Consider the following 22,978-nt stretch of genomic DNA (forward strand, 5'->3'; position numbering starts at 1 on the left):
CACATGCTAAACTTGAAGGAAAACGGCTTCACGCGTGTTCATAATTTGCAATAGACAATTGACAGCCTCGCGCATCTTTAATTTTCTTGATCAGAAACAGGTAGGGGTTTAATTTTCCAAATTGCCCACCAGAGTTGCCGAAGCGCCCTCTCCAGGTTCCGCCTCCAGCACGCGTTGCCACTGGTAACAAGATAGAGAATGGGACTGTTTAAGACGCGAGGAACGAATGGCAGAGCTTCAAGGCGTTGAGTGACGTAGCTGCTTCGACAAATCAGCGCGCTAGACCCGCCTGTGTCGCATGTCCAGCCTGCTGCCTATATAAAGCACACTGACAGCTTGGTAATCCAGTCTGATCGCTGGTCGTCTGACAAAAGCGAAGAAAAAACAGGATATAAAAAGAAGCAAGACTATCGACACAATTACAACCTCCCTCGCGCTTCACTCAAACGCTTTGAAAATGAAAGCAATAAGCCCCGTGCGGTCCTTCCGGAAAAACAACGCCAACCTAACGGAGCACTCCTTGGGAATCTCTCGGAGCAAGACCCCAGTGGACGACCCTCTCAGCCTGCTGTACAACATGAACGACTGCTACTCCAAGCTGAAGGAGCTCGTGCCTAGCATCCCCCAGAACAAGAACGTCAGCAAGATGGAAATCCTGCAGCATGTCATCGACTACATCCTGGACCTGCAGATCGCGCTGGACTCCAGTGTCGCACTCACCAGCCTGCATCACCAGCCTGCACGGCCGGGGCAGGCTCCGTCCAGGACCCCTCTGACTACCCTCAACACAGACATCAGCATCTTGTCATTACAGGTAATTACAATGTAGAAATCCTGGTTTGTTGTGGAAGATATCCGCTGGGTTTGTATTTGTGCGCATTGCCTGTGCGTCTTTGTAGTCTATGCGTAACTCGCACAAGATGGCTTATTGGGGGAAAAAAGAAAATGGCATGTTTTTCTTTTTTTCCTTTCTGTACAGAATGAAATAAGGAAGCTATTCGACCTAAATAACACTGCTACAACGCCGATACCTCATATTCGGATGCTTTGCGTGGAGGAAAAATTAACATTTGGTCTGTGTGTTTGTTTGTTTTCAGTCCCCGGAGTTGCCATCAGAGCTGATGACAGATGACAGCCGGACTCTGCATCGTTAAAGCGGTAAGTAGGCTGTCCTCATGTCTGCTTGTGCTGCTGCTGCATTCTGTCCAGGGCTTCTCTACAGCCTGTCCTCCAGTCTGCTGGGTAGCAGAATGCACGGGCTAGAATTACCATTTACCAATCCGTGTGTTCGCGGCTAATGTGGCTCGTCGTATCACGTTGATGCAACGCTCCCAATATGTTTTTGCATACAAATATTGCTGGCTTAACTGGAATCCAAAATGGGATATTTTTTTTGGAATGATTTATCGCCCGAAATATAGCTGCAAGCTGTATTTTAAACAAAAAAAGATCAACATATTGTCTCATTCAGTGTTTCAGTTATCTAACTCAGATTTAATCAAATGATTCACATTCTTCGCATCGAGTCTGGCTGAATGAACAGGACGCTTTTCGCTCGATGCTGCTTGGGTTACTGTATAAGTAGCAGTATTCAGGATTGTATTATAGCCTCTTGTGTCTATAATGAAGAGCATCTGCAACAGGAAAAATAATGGCTGTTTGGATTACTGCTACTACGATGTCTGCACATAATTGGTACAAGAAGTGGGTAGGCGCCAGCTGAGCGGCAATTACGCTGATTCTTCCCCAGATTGTAGGCTGAAGTTGTGCGAAAAGTGCATGCGTGTGTGCGCCTCCCTTCTTCTCCCTTTTTCTCTCACTGAGCGTGTGTGTGTGTGTGTGTGTGTGTGTGTGTGTGTGTGTGTGTGTGTGTACATCTGGAGCGCAGGGTTTGCTTAGTATTGGGAGTGTTTGGTTAAATGTTAAAAACTGCGGCTTCCTCCCTGGCGCCAGTCTGTCCGGATCTCTGCCCTGTTTGCATTTTCTAAACACGCCTCTCTCTCTTTCTCAATCTTTTGCAGGTGTTTGGTCAAGACGCAAAAACACACAGGACCTGGGGAGCAGGACTTTCCTCCCACCTTCCCTCACCCCTCACCCTCCCCCCTCCCCAAATCCAACCACTGTCCTCCAGGCCTGGATTTTTTTCTTTTTTTCTGACGCTGAAATCAAGAGACTTTTGCTTATTATGGGACAATCTTATGTGCTGTGTTTTCTGTTTGGACACTTATTATTTAACTTAAGACTTTTTTTTATTTGTGGGTCCTTTCTGGAAATGGAAGGCGCATTATATTCCCAACAGTGGGAGGAAAAACGAGATTATTGTCACAAGGATTATTTCCACCCCCTCTTCCTCACCCCCGTGTCCCTCTCCTTGTTGAAGACTTCGCTTTTTTTGCGGAGTTGGGAACGTGAATAGAAAAGACAACTTGGTTAGTTACTGTAAAAAGTTTAGTCTTGTCTTGTCAGAATTGTTGGCACATGAAGGACTGGACGTTGTTTAAAAGAAAAAAAAAAAAAAAAAGTTAAAATGAGAGAATGAAACCGTGTGAACTCTGATCTGGAGTTTATCTTGTATAGTTGCAGGAATTTGAAACTTCTGCAAAAGTGTAATGTTGTACTTAATTATGCTGAAACTTTTTATAAAAGTAATGTAAATTGTACCTTTTTTATACAAAATAAATCGAAAACGCAACTTGAACATGTTTCATTTGGGGGTGGGGGGGGGGTTGCATATGCTGGTGTCAGAAAACATCAAACCGTTAAATCAGTTTTTTCCAGTTGACTTTCCACAGTAGTACATCGATATGACTGTGCTTTTTTTTATTTTTTTTTACGTATGGCAGTGAACATCCGATGCACTTCAAAACACTGTCCTTATCAGACCTGCACTCTGACCCACAACAATCTGAAACTCTGCGTCAACACTTGCCCGGAGGCGAACACGACCGAGAGACGCACAATTGCGTAAAAAGCTTATTTAGGACGCACTGACCCTAACCGTACACTTTTACTTTCTCACATGCTATGTAAAGTAAATGGGATTAAATGGTTTAAGCGTGACGGCCTAAGTCATTAAAGCAGTGGCTGGAGGCTGTTGTTTCAGCACAGACTATTATGGCGAAGGCTGGTGATGCTTCACTGATTTTAATTGGCGTAATACTTGCTTTGTACTTCATTTTGCTGGGTCTGTTTGTAAACTCTAATGTGACAAGAGAATTCACGAACTTTTTAAAAGACACATTTGACTTAATCGACCAGAAGAAATGTATAAAAAAAGAGAGACAGCACCTACTGACAGGAAACAGTTGACACCAATAGTGTAATAATTAATCAAGTGCAATGTCCTGCTTAGTGAACTTTCAACATTCTTGTTTTATATTAACAGTGAATGTATGATACTGCAAAGATGGAACACAAAGAATGGACAAGTGAGGTAGGAAAAAAAAACTACAATATTTTCACATACCACATACCTGCAAACTAAACGCCACTTGGATTTGTCCCTTCCTCCCCCTCCGGGACATCTTCTACCCGGATCATGTGTGTAAACCTGCACAATAAAAACACTCTTTAACTTAACATTAGAAAGCTATAAAAATCATCACTTCTAAATGTAAGGACAATTTATTAAAACTTCACAACGAACCTTTCCAGACCCACACATGGAGAGTTGCAGTTGTCATCCACAGTAGTTCCTGATACTGGCTGACAGGCACGTTTGTATGAACAGTGCGCCATCTATCGGTCAAAAATATACCCTGCCTTTAACGCCGTCTCATCTTTCACTTCTGCATTCAACAAGATATGAACCAGTTAAAGAAAATAGTCCCAATTATTTTCTGATCATATAAAAATCAAAACACATTTTTTGGTGACACTTAACTCTACTAAGCCGATCTTCCTGCGAGAAAGAACAGGAGAAACAGGAGACTCATTTCAAGGGTCAACAGTAAAAATGTTTATTGGTTCACAAACACCACCTCAAAAAGATTTTTTTTTTCCCCGAAAAGACAAACACCACTTTGGAGACGAGTTCATGCATTTCTTCTATCGCTGAATCTGCCAGCAACACACCCTACCACACCACAGTCTACACTGCCATCTATTTAATTATGCTCTAACTACCCAAAACAGCTACGCACAAACACTTCAGGGACTCAAGTTCTCAGCAACATAGAATCTTTCAGTCGCGGATACATTTCCTGCATTCATTTATCTGTAACACAGAATGTCAACAACGTGCAACATTTCACACCTAAACACTTTCTGTAACAGCACCACAATCACATGACCACATTTAAAAAGAGGCAACATGTCATGTAACATAAAAACACTCGAAGAATCAAAACTTGACCATATGATGAACTTTTGTTTGAATTTTAAGGCCAAATTAACTATCAACATGTCAGACGGTTAAAATCGAAGTTGAATGTTTTGTTGCTAAGGAAGTATTTGAAGCTTTCGTATGCCCTGCTTTTGTTTCACAGCAACACTCTTTCCTTCCTAACACTCGAACACATTATCTACTCCCGACTCTTTGGAGCGCACCACAACAGCAAAACTATTATGTTACCAACAACAACATCGAAAACTAGTCTATGGGACCCTTCTCACAATAACACTGGCTTCCTCAGAGGACGCTCTCCCTCTCATCTCCCAGACTGATGGTGCGCAGGTTTTGGTTGTGGATGGTGGCCATGGTGGTGTTGGCAGTGTTGCTGCTGCCGGGGGTGATGGTGATGACAGCTGGAGACACGTCGGTATCGGAGGAGGAGCAGGTGGACTGCTGCTGATGGCTGTTGTTGGTGTTACTGTTGGTTGCGTTGGCGTCACTGGGGCTGTTTGTGTTGTTGTTGAGAGTGGTGTTGCTGTCCGTGCGGTTGAGGTTGCTGACCCCGCTGGATGGCCACCCCTCGTCCGGGCTGCTGGCCATCAGGCTGGCCTCTGACGGAGCCTCGGAGCAGATGGACATACGAGCCACCGCGGTGTCCTGCAGGCCGCTCAGGCTGCTCGGGAGGAGGCCTCTCTTCTTCACCAGACCCTCCAGCTCCAGCTCGATCAAGCTGGCCTTCTGCGCCTCACCCTCTCTGTCGGCGTCTCCTTCAGGCTCCTCCAGGGAGCTGTCGCTGGATCGCATCCCTGAGTCCGACGAGTCCTTCTTGTCCAGCAGGATCTCGGAGAGGAAGCCAGGCTTGGTGAGCAGCCCGGTGGGCTGGGAGCCTCTGAGCGTGGTGGGAGCACCGGGCTCTCTGTGGAGGAGAGGTGTGGTGTTGTCAGCTTCTTCTGGACTGGAGTCTTCATCACTGGGCAGCTTGTGGTACAAGGCCCCCGCTCCCTTCTTCCTGGAGGCTGGAGTCCTGGAGGACGCACTGTGGTCCAACTTCTCATCCTCCTCACTGATGGGGTCGAGGGTCTGGGCGTCGGTCCCTGAGGGGAATTCTGTGGCATCGCCCGCCTTGGAGCCTCTCTTGGTGAAGGGCTTACGGCTGTCTTGGTCAGCTCCTTCCTTGGCCTGAGGAAAGGGAAGAGGATTCGATGAGGAGAACATGAAAATATACAGAGTCTCCTGGAGAGGGGATTCTTTTCTCTCTGTTGTGTGCCAAGAGAAACAAAGCGTTTAAGCCAATAATTAAGAAATACAAGAAGATGTGATCTCCCCTTTCCCGGCCCAGAATGAGAATTTAGCCATAGCACAGGCCAGAGGAGTATAACATTTAAAACCAAACGCTCCAGAAAGACAAAACATACAGGCTCAGAGACAAGTCAACGACAGAAGTTAGCACATTTTTCGACAATCCGTCCTACAGTGAGTTGACTGAACTACTCATGCTGTAAGTGATGCAATGACAACAACACAAACAGGGTACTTGTGACGGTCCACCCACCACTTGGTCCTCTGAGCTGGCAGTCTGCAGGAACTGTCCCGGGTGGGGCTGCACGGGCCTCTCCCCCCCGCCGCCGGACATCTCCAGTGTGGCCATCTGAGCGATGTACTCCCTGTAGGCGTCACGATACTCGGTCTGCTGCTTGTCCGTCAGCTTACAGATGTCATTGGAGGATTCCTGCGAGTTGAGACTGGACATGCTGGAGGTGCGGATGTTTACCACCTGGCAGGAAAGGACAAAGTTGGATTTAATGTCTACGCCTTTTCTGACATATTTCCCTCTTGGTTTGTTTTTTTCAGTTTTTTTTTTTAGCCTGAAAACATAAACATGGGGTGGTAACAACACAAACAATGGTAGAACTCGACGAGTAAAGGAGCATGAGGTTGATAATGTGAAAAAGTAACTGGCAAACATTGGGGTTTGATATTTAAAATTTGAAAAAGATCGCTGAATGACATTTCTAAGTGTTTGCGTGTGTCGGAAGAAATTTTGCAAACTACAAAAAGGAAAGGCGAAAATAAAAAACCGAGGGGGCCTCTTGACACCTTTCTGTGCTCTGCAGCGTGTGTGTATTTTTAATTCTGCAGTGTTGAAGCTTCATCTGTTGTGCATTTTTCTCTGTAGACCACACTCTCGGGAAACCACTGAGGTCACCGACACATTAGCTTGGTGGCTGTGCGACAGTTTGGGGTGTGTGACCTTGTGGTCCCCATTTGTGATTGTTACATGCTCACACTTGCACTATGCTTACGCCAGCAACTTTGAGTGCATGCACGCTGCTCTGTACCTGCTGCTATGGTAAATTTAGGTAAAGCTCCCCCAAGAGGAAAACCGACCGGCCAATGAGAGTTGTTGCTGTGTCTCTGTGGTTCCTCCAGCCCGGCTCCGCTGAGCTCCTCGAAGCTGAGGTTGAGGCTGAAGGCCGTCGCTTCCTGCTGGGCTCCCCCTGAGCGTCTGTTCGGCTCGGCGTGGTGCACGCTGCTGCCCTGCTCGCTCGCAGCTCGGGACTCATCCTGAAGGAGAGCCTGGCTTTCAGCGTGACGCTGTTCCATCAGCTGGGACAAAAAAAAAGAAAACATCATAATTTATCATTTGGCGAGACGCAGTAACGGTAAACAGATTCTTTAGAGCATGTGACGGACAAAACAAGAATCAACTCAACATGTGCTTGTAAGAAAGCGCTGTTCACTAAGTAGAGCCATTCAGCTGTCCACTTCTCCCCTACAATAACCTCCTTTCATCCAGATATCAGTCGGCCATCTTGAACCAGATGTTTGTGCTGGCTGCATCCTGGCAACACAACACTAGTAAGTCCACGGAGCTCTAAGGCCAGCTGCTGCTAAGCGAGCGCTACATTGGTTCTCCTGTAAAACACGACCAATCCAGCGCTCTTTGCTTTGGAATTAGGAGCACAGGCTGACGTCTGACGAAGTGGAGCCGGCTACATGTGTTAGTGATTTCAGCCGAGTGGACTCCTTGCTGTCTGACTGGCGGCTTTCTCATAATACGGATTATAAAATATCTCAGCAGAGCACAAGATGTTGTATTAGAAGACACTGTCAGGCTTCATTTTGGACTAAACAAGTGATGACAGAGATCAAGAGGAGGGCTGTAAGAGAGCAGAGTATCACACACACGGAGGAGAATATATGCTATACATCTATGCTTAAATCTTTCATGCTTCTACACTGGACCACAGGAGGAGCAGTTGGAAGTTTCTGGTCGGCAGACTGAGGCTTTTTTTTTTTTGATGGCCCAGTTTCTTCTTTTAATTCACATAAATGAAAGTATATGCAACATGTCAGACTGCCGTAAAGACGCCTCAAAACCAAGAGTTCAGTCTCACCGTTCCCCTGAAGAGCTGCCAGTCCCCAAAATTCATCTCCATCTCTTTCTTCAGCTCGTCCACGTTGCACTGAGACAACACTCGGCCATTGATATTAGCCTGCAACAGACAGGGGAAGGTTTCATACGGTTTGTTCATGAGTGCAAAGTTAAATCAGGTAGAAATGGAAGTAAACGAGTCAATCAAAGATGGAGGAACATGAACAGCTTTACTTCAATATGGTCGCAGATTGACGATTGAGTTTTTTTTTTGGCAAGATTCATCTGAATATACAAGGTGTATATATTTTTTTTAATTATTATTATTATTTTTTTTTTGATGGGTGTGACCAACGCACCTTCTTGATGGTGGAGATGTACTGAGGCAGCATGCTGGTGTCGATGCCATCGATCTGTTTGAGATGCTCACACACTGCGTCTGTGTTCATGGCGCTGAGCAGGACAGCAGGAGGAACCTACACGAACACACACGAGCACAATGATATGAACTTCACGAGAATTCTTGTTTATGGTTACCATGGCAAACACCTGAACTGTTAGCGCATTCTGTTAGCCTAACTCATCACCGCTAACGCATTGACTCGGGCAAAAAACGAGCGTCAATTCCTGGCAGAGAAACGTGCAGGGCTGCTACGGTGAGGCAAACAGAGGTGCAAGAAGAAAAGGCAACAGTAATTCTCTCGATCAGTCACACAGTGAAAGTGTCAAAGTAAACAAAGCTGCCAACACATCTAAACACACCGTTACCTGCTCTTATTCTCTCTCTCTCTGTATACATAAGCCCGATAAGTGTGTGCACAACACTTTAAAAGATGGAGGCTCCTGAAGCGGCCTGATGTGACTCAAGCCGGCCGCCTGTTGATGCTGCGTGAGGCCTCGCACACTGCCAACATGCCACCCGCTGGCACAAAAACTAAACAAACCTCATCCAACCTCCTCAACCCGCTCACTCCCCTCCCCTCCCTCCCTCAGTCTCTGCTTCCTCCCCTTCCTCTCTTCCTTCCTCTAACATTCCTTCCTTTAAAGCCTCCTCTGCTGGCCTCCTACTCTCTTTTCCATCACTGCGTTTCTCTCTCGCCCCGTCTCTTCCTCTTTGCTTTCTCCCTCGTCATCTCTGCTCTCTCTCTGCTATTAGCACCATTAAGACGTGGCTTCTGACTAAGCCCCCCCCCCCCTCCATCTCCATCATCGTTTCTGGTTTCAAGGCAGAGAGGAGCAGAGCTTAGTCTGACTAGGATTGGTTGTTGAACAGAAGAAAATAAGCAGCTCACACAATTCAGAACACACCAGTGGGTGCCACCTTTCTGTAGCTGAGGGCCACAGACTATGAAGACTAGCACTCAGAGTTAAACTACTCTTCACTGTGGCTCTATGTTAGTGAATCTACTGGACAACTACAAGACAAGAAGTTGTGCATCTATTTGATGATCTAAGTTTCATGTGATTCTACGACATCTCCTTCTATGGCATGCGTTGCGGTACTGACCGGTGTGTTAGAAATGAGGTAGAGATACATTGAGGATGGAGTTAAAAGAGTTGGATGACAAAAGGAGCCATGAAACCAAAAGGGTACCTGCTTTAATTTGTAAGGCAGCGACTTTAAATGCTTGAAAAGGAGACAAAAATGGAAGCAAAACGGATAAACAGTCAGACAAAAAAAAGAAAACATGTGGACACATGTAGTATTGTGAAGCCCAGCATGTACATGGGAATAAAGGGCAGGAAAGACAGAAGGGCATGGTGAAGTCACGATCAGGGGACAGACGTTTATCTGTCTCGCAGCAGGTGAGCAGACAGCTGTAATGGAAGAGGCTGTTGGAGGGCGAATTATTACACAAGGAGATATTAGGTTTTCACTCAAGTCAGTAGACTATAACAGTCGCTGTGGTTGCAGCTCGAAATGTCTGCAGACGAGTTGGAGACAGAGAAAAAGACAGAAAGAGAAACGAGGCATCACCCACTCTGCACGGGGAAAAAAAGCACAAAAAAAAAGCTGAATTTTCAATTCAGGAAAGGCCTTAAATACGACTCCTCCATTCAGACTGTGAATGTGTATTCTAAGAATGTGAGCAAGAGCATGAATGTGAGTGTGTGTGTGTGTGTGTGTGTGTGTGAGTGAGTGTGTGTGTGTTTCTGTGAACCCTCCCAGTGTGTGTGTTTGATAAGAGTGTAATTACAGCTGGGCTGAGCTCAGGGCTGGGCAGGAGGATGGGGAAGGGGAAACAGAGCTCTGTGAGGGAGGAAGCGTCTTGGTAAGGAGATAAGCTCTACCAGCGCTGGGCTCTTTGTCACTCTGTGTGTGTGTGTGTGTGTGTGTGTGTGTGTGTGTGTGTGTAGGTGTGTGTGTGTCTTGCCAGCCCCAACAGTTGCTCTGATGATAATCCTGGCAGCCTGAGGATTCCATACTCGCACTTATATCAGCTAAGCAATTACACTGGGCTAGGCCTGCTTACATATTCAAAGACTAACATAAATGAGCCGGTGTGTGATGCACACACATCCACATTCATGAGATTTGAGGAAATACAGGCACATATTAACACAAACACAAAGAGATCAAGTGTGAACCAGAAAAGGGATAAGATGGGCTAATGTAGCCGGGAAGCCAGAATGGGATGAAATTGAGAAGATGTATACTTAGGACGAAGGGAACAAAAACATAAAGGACAGATATGAGGAAAGAATCTGAGAGGAATTTGCAGACAGCAAAGAAGGTTTAAAGAAGAAGAGGAAGATTGAAGCAAAAAAAAAAAAAAAATTAAAGACATAAAAATACAGAGTGAGAAAGGAAGGAACATTACTTAGTAATCTATATTTAAATCTTTCATCCAGCTCCTTCAACTGCGTGCTGGCAGTGTCTGATAAGTGGCTTTGTGGAGCAGAAATCTCCCGAGGAGCGTTATCTTCAAATTGTTCTAATAGTGGCAGCTTTCTCTCAAAATGTGTGAATATCTGGGTTGGAGAGTTTCAGCTCTTGTCAGAGAAACTCGGCGCACTGTGGAAGTGGTTTAAAAGCACTTTTATGTCCATTCGTAGCAAAACGGGAACTGCCACCATGGCAGTGCAACTTAATCAGCATGATATATATACAAACGAGGAAGTTAGTGACAAACACAAAAAAACAACAAAAAAAACCCCCACAGCTCTAAATTGTTAAAGGGAAGTCGTTTTCACACCAGATGCAGGTTGTGTGTTTGAGTGACTGTGCGTCTGTTTTTGTAAACCACAGGAGCTTTATAATAAAATTCTGTGAAACATACAGGCGTGCATTTTTAAGAAATAACTAAGGTGGTTAAAAGCAGCATGTTAACAGGCAGACAATAAACGGACTCGCTGCACATGTGCAAACCTGCAGCTCTGACTGCATGTTACCATGTTAGGTTCAGAGGGACAGGAGGGGAGGCCTTCTCTGGTGTCCTCTGCAATAACATCCTGACACGAGCACAGAATACAGACAAGGGTTGTGAAGAGAAGAAAGGCTGATAAAGCACCAGTTCATTTCGAGTTCAAGATAACCCAAAGCACAATCAGGATTGGACAGTGGTTCAAGCGCAAGGGTGAGAAAAGCAGGCGGTGTTAATATGTGAAGGTAAAACGTGCGATATCGCACCGAGGAAAAAGGGTGATGGAGAGGGGAGGAAGTGTTTGTAAAAGGAAAAGATGTCCGACGTTGTGGTGCAGTTGGTGAATTCAGCAGATTTTTTTGCAATTGTAAACAATCGAAGAATATCTATTACAAAAATAAAACATGATTTCTCATAACTGGGAGTGCTGGAAATCACTCAAAAACTCATAACTTCACATTTTTAAAAAGGACACAGAATAATAAAACACTTACATTTTCTAAAATGGTTGCATTAAATCATTTGACAACATCGACTTCATCTGCGGCTGTTTCTGTGGACTGCCTCTTTACTTACAAGTCCAGTGGTGCTGTCCTTAGTCTGACCGGGTGGTTTAATGGAGGGGCGCAGGGATGAGGGGGCATGGTGGGAGTAATGCCGGTGATACACATGTTGGGGGAAATAAGGCTACGAGGGGAGAGGAAAGGATGTGGGCAAGGGGGGGGGGGGGGGGGGGGGGGAGAGGAGGGGAGAGCAGGTCAAAAATAAAATGAAAAGATGAGGGAGGTTAGGCAGTGGAAAACATAAAATACCGCAGGGATAAACACAGGTATGTGAACTTAGGTAGGTGAGTGTAATACTGGACTGTGCAGCTACATTCTTCTTCAAAAATAATGCTTGTTGTTGGTTGTCGGGATCAATGAGTTCATCTTTACTGAGTAACTTTGACACCTGATGGACTGCAACACACAAGTGGAGTACATAAACACAAGTCGTCCTCGGCTCACCCGGTTGTAGAACGGGTGCTGAGGGCCCGTCATCCCGCTGAAGTAAGCGCTGTGGGGCTGAGGAGGCAGGCTCCCGGGAAAGGAGCTGGTCGGGGAGCAGTGGGCAGAGTGCTGGCTGTAACCCGACTGTGGACGGGGCACCGCCTCCTGCAGGGGCAGCGTGGGATAGGTCACTCCTCCCATGTGCATCTGCTCCCTGGCTGCACGAACATCTGAGAGTGGACGGAGTCAGAGGGGAGAAATAAGAAGAGAGGAAGAGGAGGAGAAGAAGAAGAAGAAGGGAAGGGTTTTGTTTTTTTATCTGAGATGCTGGTGATCATCTTGGCTATGACTATAAAGACCCTTCAGATCCACCCACGCATCAATAATTTAGTTATATTTCAACATCTCCAGAGAGAGCGAAGGCAGCGGTGAATCCAAAGAGAAAAATAGATATCAAACAATTGACGCACACAAGAGCACAGCAGGGAATTCAACAAGAACGTTGAATGTGAGCATGTTCTCCCACTCCAAAGTAGAAAACAATCAAAGAACTAAATGCTGGAAAGAAAAAAAGGGCGCAGATGTTACAATTACATCGATCTTCAACTGTGAATTCCATTCTCACTTTGATTCCTATTACTCAGTTTACTCACAAACCAGCAGGCGTGCCGGTACTCGGTCTTTCTCAAATGTTAAAGCGGACACGTGATGCTTCTGGTACCCGAAGGCCCCCCCCCCCTCACAAATAAATTCTCCGCATGTAAACAAACAAAAGCAGATCATGGGAACTGATGGACGCTGCAACATAATTCACATCAATCCGCTCCGACTAAGGAGTTGAAGAGAGGAACTTTGGTAAAAAACCTCCCAAATTAAAGTGAAACAGGCCGAGAGAAAGAACAGAGTGGCTCTGTGTGGCTGGCAAGAAAGTAAGAACCAGAAACAGAAGCAGGCACCAGAATGTCTCCTGGTTATACAAGTGGTTGCTGAATGACACGCTGAGTGAGACCCAATCCAGCCTGCAAACACAATGGGGGCCTTATGAAGTGAGTCAGGCTCATGGGCGGGTATCACCGACAGAGCTAACCCACTGGCTGGCCACAGGACGCCAGGGCATGGAGTTAGGACTGGCCACAGTGGGAGTGGAGGGAGCAGGACGGCTGGGTGGGACGGCTGGTCATCATCCGCTCCCTGGGGAGACGCGTGAAGGCGAAAGCAGCCGCAACTACTTTAAAGCAAACAAATAAACACATGTTGACACATCTAAACACCTTTAGCTCACAGGCCTGTTCTTTTTTTTTTTTTTTTTTTTTCTTCAGCTGCACCCTCCGTGACTCAAACCTTGGCTCAATGGAACAGACTTTGTGTGTGAGTTTGTGTGTTTTCTGCGGCCTCATAACACTATGAAGTAACAGCTTCACACCAGGCGTCATTGACACTCCTGTATAGGCTGAAGGGACACTGACGCACGGTTAGCAAAAGTGCAGCGCAGCTCTGGGTTGCAGTTTAATACTGATGCTCTATGACGTCACTGTCACTACAAACTGTGAAATGTGGTGGAGCACTGGAGGCAGATTGGTGACACAAGTGAATGTATTGTCCTGATCCCCTCAAGCGCCTGGGTGAGAAACCTGCTCGACATTTGATTGTTTGGAAATGAGAAAAGGAGCCGAGGCTGTGTGTGTGAGAGCCCCCCTGCAGTGGGAGATTTTAGAGCAGTCCCGGCTGCTTTGTTGCGAGCAATGTCACTGCCAAAATGAGCTGGCGATGAACGCAAAACATCACAAAGAGGAAAGTTCTTTGTTTCACATTGTATACCTAACCCTTTAATGTTCTTTACACAAACTGTCCGATTAACCTCTATCTCTCCCTCCCTCCCTCCCTCCCTCCCTCCCTCCCACACACACACACACACACACACACACACACACACACACACACACACACACACACACACACACACACACACACACACACACACACACACACACACACACACACACACACACACACACACACACACACACACACACACACACACACACATATATAAAGAGACACATTCTTTGCACAGTGCACACACTCAATACTGTCGCCTCAAATGATAACGCCTTGGAATAAAACCACTTTGTGAGCATTTGTTGGTTCTGGGACGTTTCAGATACATTTGATTTGACTGAAGTTTGAAAAATAAAAATATTTTGCCAAAAAAGTGATTTATATATATATTTTTAGAGAGTGTTCCGTTGAAGAAGATCAAAACATTCTGCACGAATTCAAGGTGATGGTATGAGATACATGTGACCAATGACGTTTTATAGTTCAAGACCGACTACGGCGGCTCTTTAGGGACATTTTTTGGACAGAAGAATCTTGACCGTACATCATTTTATCTGATTTGATTATTTGTGTTTTTTAAAGATTCTTTTATTTGTGTTAGAATCTTTAAATGGTCTCGCCCCACCTTACCTCTTCTGAGCTGCTCCATCCCTACACTCCTGCCCGGTGCCTCAGGTCAGCTGACCAGCTGCTCCCGGAGGTACAGAGGTCTAAGCGGAAGCTCAGAGGGGATAGGGCTTTTTCTACTGCCGGTCCCAAACTCTGGAATGATCTCCCATTGCACATAAGACACGCCCCCTCACTGTCCATTTTTAAATCTCATCTTAAAACCCATTTTTATTCTTTGGCTCTCAACCCAGCATGAGACTCTATTCCTCTTTTAGTGTTTTATCGTTTTTATTGTTTTAACCCTGTTATTGTTTTACTTATGTTTTATGTTTTGTGCTCTTCATGTATGTACAGCATTTTGTCCCAGCTACGGCTGTTTAAAGGGCTTATAAATAAAGTTGAGTTGAGTTGAGTTGAGTGTATTGTTTTCATATTGACTACATATATAATTACGACATGATGAAAAATGCGTTTTTTGAGTCTAAATTTTGACCGTAGGAAATCTAATTCGATCATCTTCTAGTGGATGTAGACATTTATGCTAATTTGGAGAAATTCACCAAATGTTTCTTGACGAAGTAAGATCATAAGAATGTGACAAACGGTTGATTTAGTGAAAAACATAATGCCTCTTTGTCTGCGGGAGCTGACTCTGACTTGTTCCGACAGCACGATCCAACACCACCATGAAAAACCAACTCACAGAATATCTTTGGGAAGAACATGAACGCTGGCAGCAGAGATCGGTAGATTCTTCGCTCAGGTTCAATCAAGCTGTAGTGACCAAACACATGTCTCAAACATATTTCCAACCATCCAAACAAAAAGTGTGTTTGAACCTGCAATGATCTCCCTGAGTTTGGGGTCCAGGTTGACCGTGCAGGGCAAGAACATCTCCACATCTCTGGCGGTTAAGACGGGCGTCCGGGACGAGAGGAAGACCTCGAAGCTGCGTATGTCTCCATCGATCTCCAGCAGGGGCTCCACGTCTTTGGTGGTGGGGATGCTCTTGGAGATTCTTCAAAGAAAAAAAAAGATCAATATGTAGTTATAGTTTTGCCTGATCCATGCAGCGTAACAAGTATTAACAAATATTGCTCTTTGAAAACATGATTCGTTGTTGGATCTAAAGAGGTTGAAATTCTGCACCGACAGGATTTAATTAAAGCAAAATAATTACAATAGGACTGACATGTATTGTCCTCTACCTTGGAGAAAACAAATGCTTATCAAAGACACTATGGCAGTCCTATAAAACATATGACACAAATACGTAAACATGTCAATTTTGCAGAACTGCTACTTCCAGAGAACAACTCAAAGCATCAGACTGATAAAAACGAGAAAAGGGGAAATAGCAAGCGCGTTGTTTAGATTGAAGAGATATGCAACGGTCATCATCATCATGAGAGCGGAGAGATAACTGGATTTAGAGAAGGCGAGATAGTGAAAGAGGGGGATGTTTGAGGACAGATAGAGAGAGGGATGTTATCTTTTCTCAGCAGAGGAGGAAACCTGAGAAGATGACAATCAGGGTAATTTAGCAAGCAACAAACGGAAGCGCTTCATGATGCGCCGCCACAGTCGAGGGGATGTTTGCTGCCGCACAAGCAAAGCAAACAGTGTGTGTGGAGATGGTTCCATTACTGTGAGATAGTCTCCCTGTCTTTGCTGCAGAGGAAATAACACTAAGTCATTTTGAGAATGTCATACCCATGCATATACCCTGCCTTCACTTTAAATTGATTAAAAATGTCTCAGACTCTGGCTCCATACACAAAGAGGAATGCTTTAACCATCATCTCTCAAATGATGAATTCTGAGAATCAATACGGAAGTGTGGCTGCAAATCTCGTTTCAGCCGCGCAAGGTTAAAAAAGATATCAGTGTAATCAAGGGCAGTCTTAACATGTGGCAGAGGCTACAAGAAAAGCAAACAGAAAACCACCCAGAGCAATCAGCACATCTCGTTAATCCCATCATTCAGACATGAAAATATGAAAGTCAGAGTGACTTCTGACACCGGCCATTCATCACCAGAGTGTGCCGCTCTTATCAGATGAATGAGGAGACTCCGGCAGGGAGCAGACATTTTTTCGCATCTCTGCCTCCATTTCTCACCCGAGACCCTTCATCTCTCCCCCCCCCCCCCCCCATCCCCCCCCATCCCCCCCCATCCCCCATTGGATGATTTTCTCTCTTAACCTTTCCTCTTTCCACTTCAACGCCATCTCACTCGCCTCCTCTCCACGTTCGTCACGTACACGTCTGTGCACTGGTATGCAGAGAACACGGGCTGGTGAGTTGGTGTCGTTCCCCCCCCCCACCGAGCCTGAGCCGTGTTTGAGTGTGAAGACAGGCTCGCCTTTCTGCGACTTGATTGAATGATTAGTGCTATCGCTGCGGCACGCTGGTTGAGTCGGCGTGAGGTCAGCATCTGGCCGATGTTTCAACGCAGCTCACTGTGAGCGAATAATCCAAACTATCAACTGAGCTAATCTCGTTAGCAAACCGTCCGAAATGTTCTCAGTTCGGCCGAGTTTAGTGAGGTACATCGTGATGGTGGATAAAAAAAAACAAAAAACTTAAAGAGCACAGTGGCTCAGTCATAAGTTATATTCTCGGTTTTATCTGATATCCCTGCTCCCCTCTGCTTACAGCGAGTGAACAGGTAGGGGTCCAGTCTTCTGTTCAAGGGCATTCTGACAGGACAGATGGCTGGTGATGGACACATCTGCTGTTCTCGGACTCAAACCTGTGACCTTGTGGTTACAGTTTTGGCAAGAAATTCAGAGATGGGGATATCCAAAAGAGGCAAAGTAAAAGTGAGTGAATCAAAAGAGTGGATGTTACAATTTTTGCCAAACTTTTACTGAAAAATGTGCCACATTTTCCTGCGAACCAAAACCACCTGTGAATTTAAAGGTGGCAGAGACGAAGAAGTGCGATCTGACTTATTTTCTTTCAATCTGTAGATGTATGTGTGCTCAATGTGTACAGCACCTACCAAATCCTGTTTTGTTCTCCAGCTGAAATGTGCTTCTCAGCAGACAAGTCCAGGTGGGTCACCCCACTGTCTTAACCCGACTGCCAGTAGACACACAGACTGACAGAAGAGAGAATAGGCTGTGAGCAGGCAGGACGCAGGCACAGCTGGGCTCCAATGGACAAAGGCCCTCTCAGTGTCTCTTCCGAGAGAACCTTTAACAAGACCCAAAAGGTCAAGGAAGCTCTCCGTGTTGGCACAGATGAACCCGGCTCATGTGACCCCTGCATGCGAGGATGAGTGGGAGTCCGAAGGCACAGATGTTTACCTGCATGCACACGCACATAATCTGGTGCTGGTTCAAAAAAAAAAAAACCTGTTTCCATCCGTCACATACACCTGGGCCCAGTGAGGATGGAGAAATTCAAAGGCATGGATGAAGGGTGGCGTGTGTTTTCATGTTCACGTGCTACGTACATGTACAGTATGTGTGGGTGTTTGGTTCCTTTTCCCATGAACTGTATTAACCCGTATGCAGACTGAGAGAAGCCTGTGCTTTTCCCCCCATTTCCAGCTGGCTTAGTGCTGTTTATTTGTGGGTCTGCAGACACAGACCAACAGGAGCCAGTGACTCACACACACACACACACACACACGCACAAACACGCAGAAATACACAGGGAACTTCCTTGTGCTATGTAGAGACCCCCCTCCGAGATCTTTCTAAGAAATCTTGAGTCTTTTTAAAGAGAAACGTCTCAATCATTTAAACACAAATGTGTTCCAAAACTGAGAATGGACAAAAACAATGACACCAAGTCTCAAGACTTTTCAAGCCAGAAATGTTTGTTCTACTTCCCTGATTCTTCATTTCATACATTTATTATAGTCTAAGTTGTAATATAATCGATCAAGTGCAAGAACTTGTCCATCTGGCTTTATTATCTCAGTAAGTTGACTTTGGAAAACTGAGACAAACGCTACATACAAGTTAATCCTCATCAACGTTACCCGACTACGATGGTCCCAAGTAGCTAGCTACGTTGCGCACATTATCGCTGACCTGTGTGTTTGCACTGGCCAAGCAGTCGCGCAATTCGAGCTATCGGTTGCAGCAGCACAAACAGCTGTATCTTCCAAAGACAACCAGGAGCTGGTGAGAAGAACAAATCAAGGACATACATCACCGAGTTCCAGCCAGACAGCTGGAAAAGAGAAAAGGAGAGAGCGAGAGAGTCAGAGGTTCAAGCTCGACTTTCCCAGCTGATGGCAGGAACGGCGGGCCAGACACTAAGTAAATCACAGCGCTGGCCTCACAAGATGTTTGGTGAAGATCGAAGGGAACAATCAATTTTTTTTTTTCAGGGTAGAAAGAAAAAAAATAAAAATAAACAGAACTGTTGGAAATTGATGAGCTGACAGCGGCTCATCCAGAAGAGCGATCCTGGCCAACAGGCTGGACTGGATGATGTTATGGAACAAACAGCAACCATTAAATGACAACAGCAGTTTGTTAATGACTTTTGACCACTTCAAATGACACGCTTTGCACTTCGCTAATGATGAGTCGCTGGCCTTGGCATTAAGCAACTGACACGAAATCACTTCAGAGTTAGTCATCCTCACAGTGAACAGACGAAAAAGACAAAATGAACAAAGCCATTCTTATCAGCAATCAGTTGCCAAATGACAAGATGGATGCTCGGGTTGGAGTGCCAAAGAAGAAGCCGGCATTGCTACTTTCAAGCAGACCGAGGACCAGGGAGATAAAGGCCGTCAGACATCCCGGCGGCCGCTCCTGCACAATGGCTCCATTGACAGGACTCGGCTTATGGCTGCAGCAGTACAGGCGTTTGGACCAGAGCGCTCTCTGTGTGGCAAGGCCGCTGGGAGCTTTTTCTGAGCTTATCCAAATGCTAATAGGTCCCAAAGCTGACTCGAGCATAGCCTTTCTTCTCCTCTCAACCTCCCACTCACTGCAGCTGACAGAAACAGCCAGAAATCATCCCTCTATCCCATCCATCCGCTGTTTGGGCAATGCGAGTACGAACGTTGCCACTTGACTTTGCTTTACAGCTGCCCTCTGTGCTTACAAATGACATGCGCACACACACACGCCCGCCACAAAGAGGTGGTCTTTCTGCCAAACATTTCCATAAAGGGGCCCAAAGACAGAGAGAGATGCCTGTAGAACAGACACATTGTGTTTGAGGAGCTCAAGAGTTCCAATGTCAGATACTGGGAGCAGTAAAAAAAAAAAAAAAAAAAAAAAAACAGCGTGGGTGAAGAAGTTATCCAGGCCCGAGTCCGACACATTCCTCTCCTGGTCAGAGCATTGTTGGAGTCGTTGGCACAGTGACTGCCAAGCGTGTGGATGAACCCAGCGAGGCCCTCTCTGGGAAAAACAGTAGACAAGAGGGATGGACCAGCAAGCTGGCGCGTGGACTCGCAGCATCAATGCTGGGAGGTTATTGTTACAGTGGGAGCTGCCAAAGCCTCCACAACCCCAAAGGCAGAGGGGGGGGGGGAGAAAAAAATATGTTTTCACTTTACATGACGCCATGTTCTTTGTCTCCTTCGAACCCAGACGCATTTTCTTGATTTGAGTCGAATGCTTTGCGTACTGTGGACAACCCCTTTCTCTCTTTTTTTGCACTCCTTGTTTCGGCAGTGCCAAGTGAAGACTTGTGGCAGCGCCTGCTTTCTATAGACATTTGTGGGCAACGTTTAGTCCATTAATTGAAACTCTCTTGTACTGAGCTGGACCTGTGCATCCCAAAGCAAACCACAGAGAGACGCAGGGTAATGGGAAACACACCAGGCTGATAAAAATAAAAAAATAAAAAAGTTGAGTTCCTTTCGTAGCAAGCGGCCTCTTTTTTTTTTTTTTGAGACCGGCTCAGGACTTTCAGTGGTTCCCCGAAATGTTGATTAAACTCATGTGTAGCGCCGAAATGGAGCCTCCTTGTTCCAGACCCCAAAAACCTTAACTGAACTCTCCACTCAGAACAACCAGGGCCTCATTTTCAACAAACAGCAAAACACTTAACCTCAGCTCGCTGATTTATCTTCCAGAGCAGATTTTGGAGCATCCTTGGGCCATGGCAGGGTTCGTCCATTGTGACACTAATTGCACCACGGAGTTGATATCAGCGCATGTGGTCGTTAGAGAGCTGTAATGGGCAGTTGATTGGTCGAGTGATGCAGTTAAGTAGGAAGGACTGCTAAAGTGAACACAAATGTGCTTTTCTAAAACAGATAATACATCTGGAAGAAGTCCGTTATGACGCTTAAATCCATGAAGTCAGTGATGAATGTGACAAATAATGCTTAAGATTCTTTGGCTGAGCCGGTAATCCTCCGTTTAACTTCTCAGAGTGTGTGAATGTGTGCATCCAAAATAAGACGAGAGGTACAGAAGAATATTAATGAGCCGTGTGGTTAAGGGACACACAAAAAAGCTAGAGGGTATAAAGCATGTTTATTCGATTAAACGGTTTCTCCAGTTTGGGTCGGAGTCAGAGGTAGTAGTGAAAGCCTTCATTTCGAAGCTGAAGCTCAAGCAGACATATCTGATAAACCAAACGCTTGAGCTACAAAGTGGCTAAAGGCACGTGTAAAAACTAAAAGCTCATAACAGCAAAGAACGGTGAAAAAAAAGGAGACACTTGATCCCTGCCAATATAGGCTTCATCTGGAAGCCCATACATGCCTTTCTTTGGGCTTGTTCACTTGCCTCGTCGTTCTTTGAAATTTCGGCGAGGTTTCTACACCCCCTAAAAAGGGCCTGACCTCCATTGACTTTTGACCATTTGTGTGTGTGTGTGTATCTACATATGTATTTGGTCGTTAACTATCAAGAGTGCCAGCGGTTCCGGCGGCATCTGAGAGGCAACTCTCGCCCACTTAAAGGTCAGCGCTGACCCTTTTGCAACCCTGCAATGCTATTTATAATCAGCCCCCCACCTTCCAGCAGTTTCGAGAGTCAGAAGAGTGGCAGATCGACGCTGCAGAAATGCCGTAGCATCGGGCGAATGTGTGCTAATCACGGAGGAGGAAGGAGAGGAGCAGAGGGCTGAGGAGTCCTCTGCTCCTTTTTCCTTCCGTCTCGGTGTCACATTTTGATGTCGATCAAGTCCTGTTGTCAGTGCTGGACGACTCTATGACAAAGGGCAGAGAAAAAGTCAGAGGTGTGCTGGAGGCTTTTATTGCGTTTGAGATGTTTCTCTATGCTTTGTAGGAAAAGGGAAACGGAGCAGTTCTCTCCTTTCAGACCAATTAGACTAATCCTCCAACTTGGGCTTACAGGCAGAAATGAAAAGGGCTTTAATAAGGATTTCATAAAGAACTAGTCCTCATGCAGTCGCCTCTGAATACATAAAAACGTGTTCTTTGTCCTGTGTCACAGGTCTGCATGTGAGCAGCCCAGTGGGGGGTTGAGCGATGGTAATTGCTGAGTCACCATTAGCAAACACCTGAGGGACGGAGACACGACTGTCATGGTCAAGGCCTTGGATACCAGATTTTGTCTCCCTTTATAGTTTATTAGTTCAAGGCTGGACCTTCAAGCCCCGATCAATATGCCTTATCTGCATTGGAAAACACACAGAGGTGGAGATCCAGCTGTTAGTTCGTACTTAGTAACCCTTGTGCTTCCCAAAAGCTGCATCGCCAAGTAAATCACACACTGGCGTCCCAATACTACACCAGAGCAGAGCCAAAGTAGACGTACAAAAGGTCTCGTTTACGGCACTGGCATTAAAAAAAATGGTGCTTCTAACTGACACACATTTTAAATTGGCTGATTAAACAACGCCAGCCTTTGCTGCAGTTACGCGTCTGTTTCTACCTGATGGCGAACTCGTGTTGCAGTGATCCTTACACAAACTGTTCCGTTCATCTGCAGTATTCACACCTTCTTCTTTTTTTTCCCTTTTGTTACCTTATTTTACTCCCTCAGACTAAACTCCTTTCCACTCTTTTAGAAGGCCTTTTCTTATCTTATACGGACTGTCTCTTTCCATTTTCCAGCTTTATCTCACGCCTTACAATACTTTCCTTTCTGTGCCCGTCTGTCTTTATCTCCTGATCGGTCAGGTGGCTTGTCGGGAACACTGGTGTGGGGGAATCAATGCTTGGTGTCCTGTGGGTGACGGAGCTAGAACTCTATAGACGTCTGTGACTTCGAACATGGACGTACAGTACATATCTTCAGGGGACTCTTGACTCAGGGTTTCACTCTTCCTTTCGACAAAACACCTCCTGGAGTGACTCTACACGGGGACAAAGGGCTTCTGTAAGAAGAAAGAACTTGCCGTGCGTTGAGATAATAAAAAGTGCCATGACACATGAGTGGAATTCACATGAACAATAGGCAATGAATAAGAAACTTCATTTGAGGGCAAGAGAAGTTCAAAAGTATTCATCATAAGAAAAGAATAGGATAGCGCCTTTTGTGGCCAGATATTTAAGAGCTTATTA

At 45.6% G+C, this 22,978-nt stretch overlaps 2 protein-coding genes and 1 long non-coding RNA gene across 8 annotated transcripts in view; 1 reads left to right on the plus strand and 2 right to left on the minus strand.

Annotated features, from left to right (window-relative positions):
• Positions 1 to 3,781, minus strand: part of LOC306840567 — a 47,099-nt gene extending 43,318 nt beyond the window's left edge. For all 3 annotated transcript variants that reach the window (XR_013781348.1, XR_013781349.1, XR_013781350.1), the window contains exon 1: positions 3,474 to 3,781. This is a non-coding gene — a long non-coding RNA (uncharacterized lncRNA). The remainder of the gene's footprint in view (positions 1 to 3,473) is intronic.
• id2a (inhibitor of DNA binding 2a) lies at positions 329 to 2,692 on the plus strand. Its single transcript, XM_079369939.1, has 3 exons — positions 329 to 814; positions 1,098 to 1,158; positions 2,022 to 2,692. The coding sequence occupies exons 1-2, from the start codon at positions 458 to 460 to the stop codon at positions 1,152 to 1,154; spliced, it is 414 nt and encodes a 137-aa protein (XP_079226065.1). The 5' UTR covers positions 329 to 457; the 3' UTR covers positions 1,155 to 1,158; positions 2,022 to 2,692.
• A 162-nt stretch (positions 3,782 to 3,943) lies between the features above and the next one.
• The window catches only part of kidins220a (kinase D-interacting substrate 220a), a 41,684-nt gene continuing 22,649 nt past the window's right edge, over positions 3,944 to 22,978 (minus strand). For 2 of the 4 annotated variants that reach the window (XM_079369334.1, XM_079369335.1), the window contains exons 24-31: positions 15,351 to 15,529; positions 12,082 to 12,293; positions 11,651 to 11,761; positions 8,069 to 8,185; positions 7,732 to 7,830; positions 6,722 to 6,940; positions 5,886 to 6,107; positions 3,944 to 5,512 (exon numbers count right to left, since the gene is read on the minus strand). In XM_079369334.1, coding sequence (XP_079225460.1) covers positions 4,631 to 5,512; positions 5,886 to 6,107; positions 6,722 to 6,940; positions 7,732 to 7,830; positions 8,069 to 8,185; positions 11,651 to 11,761; positions 12,082 to 12,293; positions 15,351 to 15,529 — 2,041 coding nt within the window. In that variant the 3' untranslated portion in view covers positions 3,944 to 4,630. Of the gene's footprint in view, positions 5,513 to 5,885; positions 6,108 to 6,721; positions 6,941 to 7,731; positions 7,831 to 8,068; positions 8,186 to 11,650; positions 11,762 to 12,081; positions 12,294 to 15,350; positions 15,530 to 21,680; positions 22,771 to 22,978 lie in introns of those variants that run through there. The other 2 variants (XM_079369336.1, XM_079369337.1) reach the window with 2 other exon arrangements.

Source organism: Symphodus melops, assembly GCF_947650265.1.
Source record: "Symphodus melops genome assembly, chromosome: 19".
Taxonomy (NCBI): domain Eukaryota; kingdom Metazoa; phylum Chordata; class Actinopteri; order Labriformes; family Labridae; genus Symphodus; species Symphodus melops.